The sequence below is a fragment of the Mustela putorius genome, unplaced genomic scaffold, assembly GCF_011764305.1.
Source record: "Mustela putorius furo isolate JIRA1106 unplaced genomic scaffold, ASM1176430v1.1 tig00000129_pilon_pilon_pilon, whole genome shotgun sequence".
Taxonomy (NCBI): Eukaryota; Metazoa; Chordata; class Mammalia; order Carnivora; family Mustelidae; genus Mustela; species Mustela putorius.
The window spans coordinates 9,890,838-9,910,539 of NW_025421290.1; the positions used below are offsets into that span (position 1 = coordinate 9,890,838).

The window sequence follows — 19,702 nt, forward strand, 5'->3', positions numbered from 1 at the left end:
CTCGACTTAGGATGGGGTTATGTCCTGATAAACCCATTGTAAATTGGAAATATCCTAAGCTGAAAATGCATTTAAGGCACCTAAATAACTACCACCATAGCTTCACCCGGCCTGCCTGACCCAGGCCCAGAACAGGGACGTCAGCCTGGGCAAAGTCATTTACTTATAAGAACATGCTGGACATCTCACGCAATGCACTGCATGCTGTACTGAAAGTGAAACATGAAACATTATCGGTGTCTCTACCGGCTGTGGACCCTCACAGCCGCAGAGCTGCCTGGGGGCCTCGGGGGCTTGGCACCCTGAGAGTACACATGCACAGCACCGGCCCAGGAAACGATCCAATTTCAAAATTCAAAGCGTGAACTCTACTGAACATGTATCGCTTTTGCATCATCATAAAATCAAAAAATTGTAAGCTGAACCATCATAAGTTGATCTCATCTGCAGGGGCTGCCCAGGGCAGGGAGCAGAGGGGACAGGGGCATGACAGCTACGGGCCCCGGAGCTCCTGTCTGAGGTGATGCCAGCGCTCCGGATACCAACACACAACACGGCAAATGTTGTGCCGCGGGATGGTTCACTTTACAGCTGTTCGTCTCGTTATGTAAATTTTACCTCAATTAAAAAACTTATGTACTTCTAAGTTTTCAAAGACTATTCTGATTCTCACCAGGCCCCTGCGTGGTTTTCTTCTCTTCCACCCAACTGTAGTAGGCAGAGTAGTCCCCGTTGTTGGGAAGGCTAATCCAAGGCCCTGTGATGCTAATGCTGGTGTCCCCGTTGTGATCGTCACAGACCCATCTTCCCGAGAGGTAAGTCGTCCTCCGGGCTTCGGCAAGCTTGCTCACGGTGCTGGAGGTCATGGCACTGTCGCTCTCTGAGGACACATCTGCAGGATCTCTGAAAATCAGAACACACACACAGATTTCATGGGAATGGGTTTCAAAGAGCATCCAAGTTACCCGCCTGACCAGCAGAACACTGAAAGATGCACACGCGAGGACAGGAGTTTAACTGGAATATACAGAGGTGAGTAACTCTGTCAGAGATGAAGCTGAAACCGCTGTGGCACAGAAGGCCGCACCGATGTGAGAGGGTGGCACCTGCCGCCTCACTATCAGGTTCTCGAACTATTTGGTCTCATGCTTACACACTTGCAATTTTTGGAGAACCCCAAAGAGCTTTTGTGATGGGCAGATTATTGATATTTGCCTGTATTAGAAATCTGAGAAAATTTTAAATGATTCATTCATTTGGAAATAATAAACCTATTATGTTAACACAGTATATTTTTATGAAAACAAAACCAAAAAAACTGCTGTACTTTTCAAAACAAGAAAAGTAGTGAAGAGTGGCTTTGTCTTTTAACCACTGAAACACAAAGCAAAACAGCACTGGTCAAGACTTCTGAAAATCTCTTTCACACTCAAGTCTTGCAGTAGTTCTTTCAAGTAAAAACTGTGTCCTATGCACACAGCAGCTCGTCCCGCCTGCAACTCACTCGAGTGCTTTTTGATAAGCTGGCTTCGGCCCTTCAGAACAGAGCAAAGGAGCTTCTGCCCACTTCCCGTTTCATCGTGTGGTCTACTAAAACGATGTGTACACAAGGATCAAGACAATAAAATTTAAATAAAAATATAATTTCCACTGCTTCATCAAGAGCGTCCTTGACATGAAATGCCTTTCTCTCAGAAAATGCAAGTACACGGTAGAATAATACAACAACAGGTGACACAGTTGGCGTCACTGCTCAGACATCTGTCAAGACAGCAGTTTTGACCCACAATGGCTTCTGGGGTATCAGTGCAAATGTCTGCACCATGAAAAAGGGAAATGCAGTGTTACTATTCACACAGAAATACTTGTGACAGTGTGGATGGCGCTCTGAACTGAGGGCCAGGCGAGTGGGAAGGCGCGAGAAGTCAGCACGCCCCATCAGGGGTGGGGGGCAGGTGTGTGTGTGCGCGGGGGACAGTGTGTGCTCAGTGGTGGCGCAGGGACAAGACGATCCCTGCCGTTGGGTCGGTGTCAGTGTAGGAAAAGTAGGCGAGAAAGGGGCAAACTGGGGAGGGTGTCTGTGCTGCATTAAGCTGAGGTCCTGTTCTCAATTCTTTCTCCTCCAGCCACCCCATGCCTGTGGGGCGAGGGCCCTGGCAGTCACAGGGAAGGGGGGCAGGGCACTACGGCCAGTTCTGGGCGACACTTCTGCTTCTTCCTTTTTCCATGTAACAAGTTTGAGAAATGTGAATGGACAAGAAACCTTTTTACAGAAGTAACTTCAGAACTATGGGCTTTAAAAAAGTACCAGCATATAGTATCATATACTGCTATAAAAGATTTAACAGCACAGAGAAGAGAAAGTTTTTCTCCGTGTTTTCTCTTCTGCAAGTTCGCACTCAGCTGCTGGTCTCCCTGGTCTCCTCCGATCTGAGACAGTGTCTTAAGACCGTGTCTTTGTTTACTGTTTTAACACTGATACCTTAGTCCATCAGAATCTAATTTAGCACTGGGGCTGCCCGGCCAGCTCAGCTGGAAGAACACACGACTCTTGACTCTTGGGGTGAAGAGCCCTATGGGTGTAGAGATTACTGAAAAAATAAACAACTTAAAAAAAAAAGATTCTAACTTATCATAATGTTTCTGTTTTATGAGCTTTTTCCTCCCCAAAGGCCTGGTCGCCTGTTCTCCCCACTGACCCAAAAGGCTACCTTAGAGTCTATTTCTGAACTTCCTATTCTGCTCTATTTTGAATCTGCCTTTTTATTTTTATATTTGCCTACTAATTACTAATTACTATTATTACTAATTAAAAATTACTTGGTAGAGAGTGGGGTTTCAAGCCAGAAGAACAATGAGACCTCTAGGCTTTTAGGAAGTTAACTCAGGCAGAGGCCGAAAGGACACAGTGAAGTAGAGGGAGCAGACAGAGTAATGGTCCTCACGAGTCATAGTCCACGGACCAGCCGGGGAAGGGTGCTGGACAGTGAGGGCAACCAAAAGAGACAGGAAAATCCTCAACTGGAACAACCTGATGGTTAGTGAGAAAGCAAATGAACTCCTCCATAGCAGTTTTCAAACATCATCATCTTGGGAAGTTTAAAAAAAAAAAAAAAAGATATTACGAGATAGGCTGGGGACCGGATGATGTGTCCTTTGGAACCTCTATTTTTTTAAAGTTCCTGAGTGACTCTGATGAACATGCAGGTGGGGAACCATGGTCTTGTCCATCCAATGACTCCTGAGGGTAGCCACGCACTAGAGCCTAAGACTAAACTCATGGTCTTCACTGCTTTCCAGCAGCTAGTTACCAGGAAAAGGCTAAGTCAATAGGTCAGTCAACAAGTGAGGGCCCCACTTCTCTGAGGGCCACCACCCTCCACCTTGGCAGCCTCCCCAATTTCATGCAGTGTGTACTGTTTGCTGAAGCAGATAAGACTTTAGTTTCATTACCAGGAAAGCCAATGACCCCAGAATGAACCCAATAAATGAGGTGCTGCCATATTTGAAATATACTTGCTCTGAAACTTGATCTATTCCTAGAGTCGAAAGACTCACTGTACCTCACACTAGTCTTTACTTCCTCGATTGGAAAAATGACAGAGGTGAGCTCTAATATATGAGATCGCCGAAGTTTTGCCAGACGCTCATAATGACTTCTTAAGTCAATGGTTTTTTTTTCTACCAGGTCACCAAGTCTGCGATTGTGCCTCTGAATCTTCTCCTTTTTCTCCTGGTGCCGCTGTGCCCGAGTGTAGAGCTTCTGGTTCTTTTCCTTGGTTTTGAGAAGGCCTTCAGAATCTGAAATAAATCACACCCAACAATTAACTCTATAAATAGCTCCTGGAGACTACAGAACCCACCTCCCAAGGGTAAGCATCTTCCTGTGGTTTAAACCAAAAGCAAAACCTCCATCAGGTTAACTACATAATGTTCACTAAGTGAAAACTGGGAGTTCAGCTTATGTAAACAAATGAATCAAAGGGGCCCACCACTGAAAGGGCTCTGGGTCTCCATCTGTAGTCATCATTTCAAAGAATCACTCAACAACTATCAAGTTTACCTGACTTACGGTAAGCACTGAAGAATAACCATGGCGGGCAGAAAAGGTATCTAATCCAGTTTGAAAAACTTACTGGCTATCTGGCTATCTATTAGGCACTTCGCTGCAGGCCTAAGGTTTCCCGCAATTTTATTTCCCCTCACTTGTGCATTCTCTTTACCAGTCTTGCTCAGTGTGGATGTTCTAATGTTTAAGTCACTGGTTCCATCACGCTTATCTTCCAGCAAGCTCACTCATTTTCATGATCGCTACTGAGCTCTTTACAAGTGCTCAAATGAATGTCTGGCCAAGGCCCCCGGTCATGGTGGTCAGATTTTGTAAGAACAGTTTCCAACTTGATATCATGACCCTTCCCAGGTGGCAGGAGATCACCAGTCACCTAATCTGCACTTGTGCAGACTCAGCACTCAAGAGTTTTATTTGTCCTTCTCTCCATGCCATCTCTCCCTAAACATAAAAACACTCATGCTATTTCTGTCATCTACTGTTGCTTGTCTGGATAAGTAACTTTATAACACCGATCGACTCAACCTTAAAGTTCATACAATCCAACTTCCTTATCTATACCATATAACATATCTGTATTATTCTGTATCATGACACATAACACCAAAAGATTCTGGAGAAATACTCATCAGGTTCTACAATTTATAATATATGACCTTTTCTGAATATATGTGGTATTTTTAACAGCAAAAATTTTTAAGAAATACTATTTGCTGAGATATGGGATACGTCTAAGGATACAGGGTTTCTAAGAGGACTCTCCTAAAATCTGACAACCATTTACGATGAAGGATGTGGTACACTAATACAATGAAAGAATAATACAGATTGAAATGTACATGAGACTCACTAATGGAGAGAAAAAGCCAATATTCTGTGGTTCTGGAGTGAACTAGTAATTATAACTGAGTACCAAGCTTCCTGTTAGCGAAGGCGAATGGGAAATATGTATTTAAGAAATACTATTTGCTGAGTAACAAGCTCTTCATCTGTGGACTTGAGACCATGCATAGTTTCTGGAATTCATGAACTCCCCTAAAATTGTTTGCAGAATTGTCTGAGTCTCGTCTAAAGGGTGGCAACTAGACTGCATTTATGTTCTAAAGAGCAGTGGTTCCCATCCCTTCGTAAGTCATCAGTGCCACCCAGAATAGTACTACTCAAAGTGTGGCCCCTGGATCTGGGCCTGTCAGTAAACTTTCACCAGTCAGACAAGAGAGGTACAGAAATACAGAGTAAGCTCAGCAACATTTCTCTCTGACATGGCAATATGACACGGACATACCATTCAAGTGTGCAATCATTTTCCTAGCATTTTATGGTATTTTACAAAATACCATCAATTTATGACAGATGAGAAATCAGAGAGGGAGAAAATGGTCTTTTACTACAGACAGTTTGAGAACCACTGACCCCGGCCCCACGCATGAGACTTGAACTTCCTACATCCAAGGTGGGTCCCAGGATTCTCTCTCTAAATTGTACAAGCATCAACAGGTGACTGAGGATTTGTAGGGATGGGAAGCACTCTCACAGGGTCCACTGCTCTAGGGCCAAATCTTTTCTGTGGTGGTCGTTTTGTTTTGGGGAGTTAGGAATCTGTGAAATTCAGCTCATCAAAGATTTAAACTTGCTCATCAGGTGAGGCACAAACTCAGTGAATCCAGCAGTTCCAGGACGGTCACAGACACCTGGGAGCACATATGAGCATCACGGGAGGATGGGGAGAGAGGGGTCAGTCATAGGCTGCTACACTGCTGCTGAACCAGAGCCTCCGGAGGCGCAGGCAAAGCTCCGTGGGTAACCGGCTGTGTGTGGTTCTGAGCAGCTCTTCCCCACGCGGCCCTCCTCTCGGGCTGACTAATCCTGTGAAACTCCACAGGAGCCCTTTATGAGGACTAACATTTTCAAAGGAAGCTTTTGCTCTATTACATACCACTATAAAATACTTGCTTCTGAAAGCACAAGCAGACAAGAAAGGGAGTCATAAGGCATGACGGTGACTCACTCTGAACTTTAAACAATGATCTTCAGAAACAGACAGGATACGTCTAAGGACACAGGGTTTCTAAGAGGACTCTCCTAAAATCTGACAACCATTTACGATGAAGGATGAGCTACCTAATACAATGTAAGAATAATACAGACTGAAATGTACATGAGACTCACTAATGGAGAGAAAAAGCCAATATTCTGTGGTTCTGGAGTGAACTAGTAATTATAACTGAGTACCAAGCTTCCTGTTAGCGAAGGCGAATGGGAAATATGTATTCCTTAACCTTTTTAATTGAGAAAAGTACTTTATTCAAACGTCATTATATTTGTGTGTATGTGTGTATATAAAATACAGGTATTTGTGAAAATATTTACTTAAAATTCTTATACAAATGCTTGATAAGAGAAGCAAGTAGGAAACCTTTCCAGGTTGCTGTTGCCTCCCCCCCACTTCTGTCTCTCTAGCTTATGAAGCCAATGACATTCCACACTAGCCCTTTATTAGGTCTAGAAGAAGGGGGACAGATTACTTACTTATTTTCATTTCTTCATTCCCTTTACATATTGTTTGTTTCAGCTGTTCAATCCTCATCTTGCAGGACATTATTTTCCATCTCTTAAAAAAAAAGTATGCAAAAAATATCACAAATGTTGGTCTCTTATGAGTAATAGGATTATCAACCTAGGATCACCATTATTTTGAGGCATATCTTAGAAAACATAATGAAGAAAAGACCAATATATTTATTATAACTTTTGTGGCTACAGTGGATTATGAAAAAACAAAGTGTTATTCTGGTTCAGTGCAGAAGCTGGTTGGAAATTAAGACAGAGAGAAAGAAATACACATAGTTCTTTTGTGTGTTAATGAGGACAGAGAAAAAATGGCAAAGTATATGCTCTTAACCTGCTCTGTCCAATATACAGCTAGTGACCACATGTGGCTATTTAAAAGTCATATGAGGGACTCCTGGGTGGCTCAGTTGGTTAAGCAGCTGCCTTCGGCTCAGGTCATGATCCCAGCATCCTGGGATCGAGTCCCACATCGGGCTCCTTGCTTGGCAGGGAGCCTGCTTCTCCCTCTGCCTCTGCCTGCCATTCTGTCTGCCTGTGCTTGCTCTCTCTCCCTCTCTCTGACAAATAAATAAAATATTTTTTTAAAAAATAAATAAATAAATAAAAATAAAAGTCATATGAAATTCAGTTCCTACTCAACACTACCCACAGGTCAAGTGTTCAACGCCACATGTGGCTAATGGCTACCATACTGGTGGCTTAAGACACAGAACATCTGCATCACCACAGAAAGTTCTACAGCTGCACTGCTCTAAACTCTTCATGCTGTTTACTAAGGAGAACATTAACATCACTGTATTATCTCACTAACACAATACACAATTATTACTAGCAAAATAATCAAAACTTCAATAAAAACAGAAGGTTTTCTCCCCCAAGACCGAAATAAAAGATCAGTAAAAATGCAACCTAGTAGTCAGTTAAAAAGTAGGATTACCTATTCTATAATGCCTCTATAAATGTGGATAATTAAAAGCTTAAAACAGCATTCAAATATTTATGGTGTTTAATGCCAGCCTAAGGAGCCTGACAGTACAAGACAGAGCAGACTGCAGAGCTGCCGCAGGTACGAAGTGCCACCCTCCCTGGAGGGACACTTGAGAACAGACCCATGGGACCCCGTGGACTGACTCAAAGATGAAACAGCCAGAAGACGTCCTCACTTGTAAACAGTATTAGTCTTCAAGAAGCAATACCGACATTTTTGATAGAAAAATTAGAAAACAGTACATGGAATTTAGAAAAATGGGGATGGGATTCTTTATAAATAGTCTTTTCCCATACAGTGTATTTTGTTTTGGCAACTCCAAGTATTTAAAAATGATGAATGATGCTTATTGTGAAAAAAAAATTAAACATCACAGAAGAGAAAAAATAAAGCGATCACAAACTGGACTCCTTCAGGGGTAATCTCAATTAAACTTTGATATGTATGTTTTCAGATTTTTATTTTTTTTAATTTAATTTAATTTAAAAAAAAAAAGATTTATTTATTTCACAGAGAGAAAGATCACAAGTAGGCAGAGAGGCAGGAGGAGAGAGGGGAGGAAGCAGGCTCCCCACTGAGCAGAGAGCCCAATGTGGGGCTTGATCCTAGGATGCTGAGATTATGACCTGAGCTGAAGGCAGAGGCTTAACCCACTGAGCCACCCAGGCACCCCTCTTTTCAGATTTTTTGGATTTCAGATTTTTCAAAACACACACACAAAGGGAATCATACTTTATCCTAGCCTACTTTTTGTTTGCTCTACCATTAGAAAACTCTTGGATATCACTCCATATCAATACTTATGGACTGGGGATTCTTTTGAACAGCTACACAGTATCAGTTATCTCATCCTGTTTAATGAGCTTTTAAGATATTTATGGATCACTACCCACACTCTGGTCAATCAGTTTCTTTATCCATTAATCTCTGCCTTCATGTATTTTCTTAGGAGGAAACCTGCCGAAAATACCACATGTGTGAGAAAAAAACCATAAACACCCCAGCAAACCACCAACTTGTTCTCCAACCAAATACATCGATGTATACTCACACCAACACGGAATAAAAGTGTTATCAATCGAACTCCTTATTTTCTTTTTTTAATTAATTGTTTTTATTAACATATAATGTATTATTTGCCCCAGGGGTACAGGTCTGTGAATCATCAGGCTTACATACTTCACAGCACTAGCCATATCACATACCCTCCCCTGAACCCCTTATTTTTATATGCTATACTCATTTTTTCCCAGTTATGTTCATTTTGCCTAGAGTTTTCAACATACAGAACTTTAAAACTTTTATGCAGTCTGTGAAGATGTTTTCCTTTATGGCTTATAAAGGTCTGTTCATCAGTAGGTTACATTTATAAATACTCTCCCATATTTTAATATTTTTATGAGTTTACTTTTCACATTTAATCATCAATCTGTATAGGGAGTGTATGTTTACAATGAGTAAGTTTTTCCAAAAAGGATAGTTCGTCATTCTTGTATTCCTATGTCAATATCAGACTTTGTACTTACCCTTTATAATGGCTCTATAATTAATTGCCAGTACTCTGTGTTTGGCATCTAGATAAAATATTTGAGAGCCCACACTACAAATATATTCAAATAGAGGGCTGCCAAAAAATGATTAAAATAAAGTTAAATTCAAAGTGATATTCTAAGCACCACCAACTGAAAAGCATGTAACGTCAAGTATAAAGAATATTATTATTTAAATACTTCTTACAGCTTACCAACTGATCTGTTATCCATTTTCCTTCCATAGCTTTTAACACTCTGCACAGAGAAAAGACAATAATAAATGTTGTGAAGCTCAAAAATGTAAAATCAACATTTTTTTAAAGTAAGTTCTTAAAAATGTCTGAAAATACCAAAGTGAGACTCAAGCACTTAATAACGTTTTCCAGGGGGTCCCTGGCCAGCTCAGTCAGTGGAGCATGCGACTCTTGATCTTGGGGTTGTGAGGCTGAGCCCCACACTGGGTGCAGGGATCATTTAAAAATAGAATCTTTAGAAAAATAAAAAATAAAAATGTTTTCCAAATTCCAAATTCTCTATTTTTTTCTCATTTCCTCTTTGCACTTTTAATGCTGCCGAGAACCTTTCTGTAAACATTTACAATTTCTAGTAATAGCAAGAGCCTTTGTCCTCAGTCATAATCAGTAATTTCTATCAGTCACATTTATTAACAGTAACAGTTACAAGAGAATTCATAATCTAAAATGTGATGCTCAGTTATCAAAGAAATGGCACAAGCCGGCATCTGTAAAAATCTGTTCTGTGGACTGAAGTGCTCTATGGAAGAAATAAAAGCTTCTGTGATTAGGTTAGAGAAATGACAAATAAATCTAAGCAGGGTTCTGTAACGCAGGGCATCTTAGAAAATTTTAATCTGCTCACAGATGTTTTCAGAGACCTGGGGTGCATCTGGAGAACAGCGACTAGGTCAGTTTGGGAGAGAAGATTCTACGGACGATGCTCAAATCAGCGGGTGGGATTCGTCAGGGGGGCAGATTCCAGGGCCTTCTCCTCCAGACCGCAGAACAGCTGAAGGTAGAAGATCAAGGATCTGCATTTTAAACTGTTACCTCAGCTAACAAATTCTGTTGGTCTTGATACCAAGACCATGCTTAGGAAAATGCTGATCCAGAAAATGGAAGGCGTGACGTCTTACAGGAACTACCACTTGTCTGCCTGCTCTAGACCCACTTGCCGCACATCAGTTATCTGGGCCAGGGGTCTTGCTCATGGGTCTAGTCACTGAGCAAAGGGACTGGGTCTGATCTCAATGATTTCCAGGAACTTGAGAATCTCTATTTTGCTTCTCCCAGAGGCACTGTTCTTCCCCACTTTGAGACTGTGTCCTAAATTCGACAAGTCAGCCGTCCATGTGTCTGCATACCATAGCACTGAATTAAACCACACGGTGACAAGGGAAAAGCAAAAGGGAAACTCACTCTTTTTGAAATTCTTCTTGCTTGCTCTTAAGTTGGCTTAACCTTTCTTTCTTGTCTATAAACCTATAAGAAAAAAGTGTAATATTTTATTAAATGCTCATTTTTTCCAGTTCAGTAGATTATACAAATTCCTAAGAGCCAATCACTTCCACACTCTTCTGGAGATGCCAGGGTCCTGACGGTCAACACACGTCTTCTCAAGGGGGTGTGCACACAGCTGCTTACACCATTTGCTCATTTTAAAACGAAGTTCAAATTCTCAGCTTTAAAATACTTGCATGGGTTCAGGGGTGCCTGGCTGGTTCAATCAGTAAAATTCTTTCATGGTTTATAAAATATGTCTAGAAGCTACCCCCTCACCCCACCCAGATTAAATTATCTTCCAAAACAGGCACATCAGAGCACTAGAATGAATCTGCGTTCAAAGAAATTGAAGCTTCTCACATAAATATGATTTTAATTATTTAGTTTAATTCAATCCTTATCTTACCTATAAATTGGTTACTTATAATTTTTCAAGTACACTGTTGGTTTTTTTTTTTTTCTCTTACTAATTTTATTGCTGATCCTTATGGGCTAACAAGTTACTGAGTACAAGTTATCAAAACGAAGAGATACCACATTGTAGTTCATTTTCTCTACAGTCTTCTCCTCTTATCCTTTTCTTCCTGTTACCTTAACTGGGGTTTAGTCCTTTTTTCCTTTGTGCAGTTTAAGACAAAAACTTAGATCATTCATTTTAAGCCTCTCCCTTTTAATTATAACCATATAAAGTTATACACTTAGTATATTGTGTTAGCTAAAGTATTGTGTTAGCTAAACCCCAAAGTGTCTGATAGGGTATATTTTCATATCCTTTAGTTTGGAATTCCTGATTTTCCAGTAATTCCCTCCTTGACCTCTAAGTTATTTAGAAGTATAGTGCTTAATTTCCAGATAGAGGGCTTTTCTAGGTAACTTGTTAACTGTTTTCCACTTTCTGACGTGGTCACAGAATATACTCTGTGAGATTTCAATCTTTTGATTTCAGAGTATCTTAGGGCCTTGCATCTGGTCTGCCCTGGTGAAAAGTATCCTGTGTACTTGAAAGAATATGTATTCTACGTTTGTTAAGTATTGTGTTCCAGAAATGTCAACCAGCTGAAGGTGATGAACAGTGACATTCAGATCTTCTAGATTTGTGCTACTAAGAGAGCCACCAGTCACATGTGCTATGAGTACCTAAAATGCGGCCTGTTGCCTAACAGGGATCTGCATTAAAAAAAAAAAAAAAATATATATATATATATATATATATATATAAAATATATATATGACTAACATCATGCAGCTGACTTTTAAACAAGCTAACAGTGGCTCGCTATTTAAAAAACACATGATAATGCCATATGTTATAGTAACATAGTATGGTGTCCAAGATTAGGTTTCTGGCAGTCTCCCAAATTCTTAGCCTAAATGAAAACTAAAAATTTAACAGAATAGTAACAAACCTAGAAATTACTTCCTTAAAATGGTCCAGACTAATAGCAGTCTAAAATATTTCTAAAACCCCATTTTTGAAACATTTCCTAAGATACCTACTTCAAAATGGAAGGGATGGATAAAGAAGACATGGTAAATATATATGATAGAATGTTACCAAGAAAAAAGAATGAGACTTTGCCATTTGGGGCCACTAGGATAGACCTAGAAGGTATTATGCTAAGTAAAATTAGTCAGTCTGACAAATACTGTATGATTTCACTTATGTCTAGAATCTAAACAAAACAAACAAGAAAATACTGAACTATATATAACTGGTGGTTGCCAGAGGGGAGGTGGGAGAGGGGAGAGCAAAATAGATAAAGGGGATTAAGAGGGACAAACTTCCAGTTATCCAGGAAATAAGTCACAGAGATGGAAAGTATAGCATAGGGAACATAATCAACAATATTGTAATAACACTGTATGGTGTATGTGACAGATGGTGACCACACTTACTGTGGTGAGCACTGAGTAACATATAGAAGTGTCAAATTACTGTGTTGTACAGTACGCCTAAAATTAATTTAACACTCTAAGTTAATTGTACTTCAATTTTAAAAAGAGAAAAAAAATGGGAGGGATAAAATATTCTAATTATGACCCTACCATTTAATAGGTAGTCACTGAAAATGTATAATGTATGTTAAACAAACAAAAAAGCAAATCAACTGGTATTATATACTTGAGTGACTAAATTAAAATAAGATTAAAAATTCAGTTCCTGGGTGGCCCAGTGGGTTAAGAGGCTGCCTTTGGCTCAGGTCATGATCCCAGGGTCCTGGGATCGAATTCCCCATTGGGCTCTCTGCTCAGTGGGGGAGACTGCTTCTCCTCTCCCTCTGCCTGCCACTCCCCCCGCTTGTGCTCTCTCTCTCTCTCGTTGTCAAATAAGTAAAAAAAAATTAAAAAAAAATTCAGTTCCTCCATTCCACTAACCACACTTAGCTAGCACCCATGGCTGGGAGTATCTCACTGAGCAGCATAGATACACAACACCAGCGTGGTAAGGTAGGAACTGCATGAAGCAGCAGAACACTCAGAAACCAGTGTGGAACTGAGACAAACTCATAGATTCATCCATGACTTTATCAGGCAACTTACAACAAAACATCTGTCCGAAGATTAATAAATCTAATTATATATTCTGCAGCTGTGTATTCCTTGACATACTGTTACGTGCTTCCATCTCCACATATCAAAAGTGAGAAACTAATGTGGTATTTACTTCTACCTCACTGATGCAATAAGGTGATTCACGTTCTGATAACCTGAAGGAAGTGATGAACTCACAAGACTCATCAAACCAGGCAAACAAAGACTGACATGGAAGACAAAATCTTGTTTTTAAAGGCTATAAAAGCTCTCCCTCAGATCTGTTGTAGAAATGCCACTCGGCACTACAGTGAACTGGGATGACAAACAACCCTATCCAGCTTTACACTGAGCTGGTTCTCTTGGGCTTCATTAAAAACAAACCAACTTAAAATGTAAACATACAGTCACCATCAGGGATAATAAACAAAAGATAACCATTCCTACTGTATCAACCACGTCATGAGTAATGGTATTCTTCATGAAGGAGATTAAAAATAGGTGGTGTTCACAAAGCTAAACAGCAGATGAGGTCAAGGAATGTGGTGAGTCAGCATTTCGACAGCTCATCTGCACACTCATCCATTCTCTGCATTCTCTGTCCCCCTACTCATGGAAAGATAAATTCATTCCACAATTCTGTGCTTTCTCAATAGGGTTTCCAAGAAATAGAAAGATTAATGCAGTCATCCGATTCAAACTAGATTTTCTTTAAAGCTTTTATTTACTCATTTGAGAGAGAGAGAGAATAGAAGTGGAAGGGCAGAGGGAAAGGAAGGAGACTTTGCACTGAGCAGGGAGCCCGATGCAGGGCTCGATCCCAGGACCCTGAGACCATGACCTGAGCCAAAGGCAGATGCTTAACCCACTGAGCCAACCATGAGCCCCCAAACTAGGTTTAAGGATACATATTTTACCAAAAAAAAGAAAAAAAAAAGGTGGGGAGGAAAGGAATATTTTATGTACTATCTTCCAAAAGTAGGGTTTATCACATAAAATATCTTGTGTCCTTTTCCATGTCGGAACATACCAACTAATTCCATTCTTCAACAATACACAGAATTTCAGTGAATGAACATCCTATAATTTATTTATGTGAACTCCTATTGATGAACATTGGCATCACTTCCAAATTTTCACTATTATCAGTAATGTTATAAGTGAACATCCTAGTGCACAAATCTTTAAAAGCTTTTAGGTTTCTCAGAAATTCCTATTAATAAAAGAAACTGCTGGGTCAGGTATTTACATACAAAATTCTGGCAGTTATCTTTAAATTTCCTCAGAATCATTTCATATAATTTACAACCCCACCAACATTGAGTATCTCACTCTCTCCAAATTGCACACTTTTTAGTCTTTGCTAAGCTGACCAGCCTCCCCCCTCCTCCCCCAAAGATCATAATCTGTCTTTTTGCTTTTATTTCACTTTAGAAATGTTGAATGCCCTTTCCTATCTTATTGGCTACTTACTTTTCTTTTGTTGTTCCCGTGTCTCTTGTTCATTTTTCTATAGCTTTTTTAAGGATTATTAGGAAAATTAGCCATTTTTCTTTCCAACATCTTGAAATTAATTTTTCTCACTTTGCTTTCTGACTAAAGTGTGTTTCTGCTCTACAGAACTTTTCAAACTCTTATGCAGATACATTTAGCAATTCTTTTGCTATTGTCGAATGGCTCTAGTTTTGGGCTGATTCCTGAAGGGAATCTGCCAGTGAAACTATACGAGGCTCTGGGGATTTTACAATACCAGATTTTCTCTCCCAATTTAAAAATGCCTTGTATTTACCAAAAATCCTCCACATGTAGCATAGTTTTTTCCCTAAAAAAAGTACTTCCTTAAATGGACTTTGTCTCCTAAATTCTCCCATACTTTGCAACTATGATCCCCCCTCCCCCCCATTAAAAAAGTACTCCCTTGGGCAAACCTGGGTGGTTCAGTGGGTTAAGCAACTGCCTTTGGCTCAGGTCATGATCCTGGGGTCCTGAGATTGAGCCCCGCATTGGGCTCCCTGCTCAGCAGGGGGTCTGCTTCTCCCTCTCCTATCTGCTGTTCTTCCTGCTTGTGCTTTCTCTGTGTCAAACAAATAAAATCTTAAAAAAAAGAAAAGAAAAAGTACTCCCTTAAACTAACTTTTAAAAAGTTCCCCTAACTTTTAAACAGTTCTCCACTCCTCTGCAGTGGAGACAGAGGAGAATAGGGGTTGGTGGTCCCACAGTACGGGGGTGGTCCCAGCATTGGCACACAGCCCAGCTCAAGGCGTCATGCCTGTCTGGGCTGACTTGGGGATGGGTTAGAGCCGGCCCTGAGAAGGGAAGGAAGACATGACAGGCAGAGGGAATTCGGCCGTTTCACAAGACAAAGAGCTAATTTGTCCTGCATGAAAGCATTTCAACACAGCAGGCAGGGTAACAGGGTTAGGGGTGTGCTGCTGCTGCTGAGGCGTCAGCTAGGAGTGTGAGCCCTCTCTCTCCACACTGTTTCAGGGCCACAATCACAGGCAACTGAGTGGCTCTATCCACAGGCTGGATTATTCACACAAATCTGCTCCATACCACCAGAAAACCAGCACCAGGCTGTGTACTCTATCAGGGATCCCTTTCATTAATTCGGCTATTAAGTCTAGGTGATAACATCCTCATAACACCCACAAATTGAGTACTTACTATGTCCTAAGCATGTCCTTTCCTAAAATAACTAATCTCTCCACCTGCTTGCCCTGTCCTTGCCCTCATCCTAGCAACATAAGTTTACTTTGTGCCTAAGAATATGGCAAGAGAAAAGTCTAAGAGACAAACACTAATGGATTTTAAGAAAAGCAGGAAAGAAATAATAACATTTCAAATGTGGAGTTGAGAGCCTTAAAAATATTAAACCCTTTGAACCAGTTAATGCAGTTCAAAGAAACAGATCAGAGATGAGGAGGAAAATTTATATCTGAAGGCACCAATCATGAAATCGGTCATAATAGCAAAAATTGGAAACAACTTTGATGTCCAATAGGACAATTTATCAAATGATACTATATTGCCATGCAGGAGATTATAGTATTTTTGAAGATAAGTTTATGAGATGTTGAGTTAAAAAAAAAAAGGTACAACACACCATACACATGGCATGTATATATTTTATTTTCCAAATGAAAAAAAATCTGTAAGCACACACATACACATGCAGATCAACAAGTCTGGAAGGAAATATAACAAATTATTAACAGAGCTGCAAAAATATGGGTAAAATTATCCTTCTTTAGGGATTTCTGTATTTTAGTTTTCTACAATAATGACATGTCCATCTACAGTCAGAAAAAGAAAGATACCAATCAATCAAAATTTCTCGTGCTTCTCCTCAGAGGATCATATATTACCATAAAAATATATACATAATCCCCTAAAAGTACTTAAGTTCTTGGGTCTCCTGAGTCAGGTAATAGTCCTTGGGGTCCTTAAATTTAAAAGGGGGAAATAAGTACTAACAGTTTTTAGGTTGAAAGTGGAGAAGATTCCCCATCTCTGATTTGGGCACAGGTTTGTTAGAAGAATTAATGGTAATTTCTGGTTCTAGAAATAAGGCAGTGAGAGCACTGATCTCTCTCTTATGTAAGCAGAGACGGTTAGAGAACTAAATATTTCTTCAATTAAGATACTAACATGGGGGCGCCTGGGTGGCTCAGTGGGTTAAGCCTCTGCCTTGGGCTCAGGTCATGATCTCAGGGTCCTAGGATCGAGCCCTGCATCAGGCTCTCTGCTTGGTGGGGAGCCTGCTTCCCCTCTCTCTCTCTGCCTGCCTCTCTGCCTACTTATGATCTCTGTCAAAAAAATAAATAAAATCTTAAAAAAAAAAGGATACTAACATGGTAAGAATTCCTAGTCATCAAATTTTTCTTCCTTGAATTCCTTAGGCATACAAGGGTATGCCTGAGGAAGGTTTACAGACAAATGCAATATGAAAAAAAACAACAACAACATGATCCTTATCAGGATGGTTCTTTTATCATGTTAGACTACTTAGAATATGAGAAAATAGGATAAAAATATACTCTCCTGGCAGGAATGAAGGGTAAGTCATTAAAAGAAAATAGAAACAAAGCACTGCTTAGTTTCCTCACTCATAAAACAGGAACAAGGCTTATCCTACTTGGTTACAAGGATTAAATAAGATAAATGTGAACATTAAGGCATTAAGGTACAGGCAAGTTTGTACATAACATATGCTAGTTTCCCTTTTTCTTCATTGCAATGAGTGATTTTTGTACTTAATCTCACTAATGTATTAAACTGAACTACATATATAAAAATATAGTTCAGAACTGAAAGCGAGTTTAAGAATTAGCAGAGAGAGCCCAGGAGTAAATAAAGATACAAATACTCTATTTCCTCATGTTAAAAATAGGTTCATAACTCATGGGTTTGAGGTAGGGAACAAATGAGATCATAAATGTGAAAGCCTTTTACAAATTCTAGAAGGCATAATGATAAGAGTAGCCACTGATACCGACTGAAACAGAAACTGCTATCTTCTTAGCAGACGTACATATGTTGGTATAAACACAATTACTAAGCTTCACGGGATGGCAGCTGAGTTCCTTCCTGAAGGACACAGTCATAAAGAGAAGAGAGGTTGACAAACTGAATAGGGTATTCAAATGTGGGCTTGGAACTGAATTCTCAAGACAGTAGATTCTTATAGGCTACGTCAACTGACAACCAAAAAGATCTGGAGAACAGAAATATCTGAAGAATAATTCTGGGTGGAGATGGGAGGGCACCTGTGTGGCTCAGTTGGTTAAGTGTCCGACTCTTGATTTCAGCTCAGGTCATGATTTCAAGGTGGTGAGATCCGGCCTGGGGTCTGGCTCTGTACTCAGTAGGGAGTCTGCCTGAGATTCCTTCCCCCTCGCTCCCTGCCTCTTCCCTTGCTCTCTAAAATAAGTAATTAAATTAAAAAAAAAAAGAATAATTTGTGGACATTGGATGAGTTGTCCCTTTGAAATCTTTAATAACATTTAAAATTTTCTGCTTGTCTTATATCCCACCACCCAATTTATTTAGCACCTGTATTTTTCTGGTAAAAGTGTAACATATACTCTTAAAAGTCCTAAGTGAAGATAATTCTCCATCATTTCTGAAAACCTACTTATAAAAGCAATATTCATATGCTTATAAATGTCTTTCTTTTCTGATCCATGAGTTAAAATAACTGGTTCCTAAACCAGCAGGCGGACTTTTTGGGATGCTAGAGTCTCTGATTATCCTCAGATTATGTTCCCCATCTCATTCCTACACTTATCATTCACTTTATGGGTTGAGTGGAAAGATTAGTTTAACTTGTCAGTTATCTACTGGGTAACAGTATTATTTTTGGTGTCAAATAAATGTAAATCCAAAAATTATGTTCCAGTGAAAAGCACTGTAATTTTAAAACGTTAATCAAAATTCACATAAGACTGTGTTGAGAGGGCTGCTTAGTATCACTCCTCTTCATCTCTTAAAGAAGTATACAAGAGGCAGATAAAAATCAGAGAAGAAAGTGGGTATTGTTTTAGGAATGGGGCCAAAGTGGGAGATGAGGACAGGAGAGTGTTGGTGAGGATACCATTATTATAAATCTTCCCACTGAACAACAATAATAAAATATTCATTTAGATATTCTTCAATCAATCTATCTGCCAAACTCGTTCAGTCCACAAAATTATGTGAAGACCCATGTTCCCTATTTAGGAGTCAAAGGAACTAACTATTGTGAGGTAGACTGTTGATATCTAATTTTCTCTGAACTGCTAAACTATTAGAACCTTTACATTCAGCTAGTCTATTAATGAAGACTGAAAAAATAAATTTATAAGAACTCTGATACACATCATTGCATCCAAGATCCACAGAGGCACAGCTAATCCAGCTAATTTACCAAAAAGAAATCGGAGGTTAAACAAGGGTTTTCCAACCGTGCTGTAGTGTCCACATTCTATATCTAAGTGTTTTCCCGAAGCTAGTGAGGGGCTTCTTACAGAGTATGAGAGACTGAAGGCAGCAAAGCAGAGAATACAAAATTTTTCATAAATACTGAGAACAGGGGGCGCCTGGGTGGCTCAGTGGGTTAAACCTCTGTCTTCGGCTTAGGTCATGGTCTCAGGGTCCTGGGATCGAGCCCTACATCGAGCTCTCCGCTCTGTGGGGAGCCTGCTCCCCCCCCCCCCCCGTCTACTTGTGATCTCTCTCTCTGTCAAATAAATAAAATCTTTAAAAAAGAAAAAAGAAAAAAAATACTGAGAACAGGAGAATATTTCAAAATCAAGCTATGACCTGCACAACTTAAGGCTTATTAGTATTAAGTGTAATGCCTGGAGAGTAAGAGACCTTTCTCCTCTATAACTTGCCAGGGTATTTTGTGCAGATAGCTGTGCCCACTGAGAGCACATTAAAAATCATTTCACAATTAGGACAGTGGTCCTGGGTCTTAAGAGATTCTTACATCCTACTGGATATTGGG

General features: G+C 39.9%; 1 protein-coding gene across 1 annotated transcript in view; it reads right to left on the bottom strand.

Annotated features, from left to right (window-relative positions):
* ATG14 (autophagy related 14) overlaps window positions 1-19,702 on the bottom strand; it is a 36,578-nt gene that overhangs the window by 12,794 nt on the left and 4,082 nt on the right. Inside the window, exons 2-6 of the mRNA XM_045069770.1 lie at window positions 10,597-10,659; window positions 9,373-9,415; window positions 6,599-6,680; window positions 3,564-3,801; window positions 674-903 (exon numbers count right to left, since the gene is read on the bottom strand). Of these exons, the coding sequence (XP_044925705.1) occupies window positions 674-903; window positions 3,564-3,801; window positions 6,599-6,680; window positions 9,373-9,415; window positions 10,597-10,659 (656 nt within the window). The remainder of the gene's footprint in view (window positions 1-673; window positions 904-3,563; window positions 3,802-6,598; window positions 6,681-9,372; window positions 9,416-10,596; window positions 10,660-19,702) is intronic.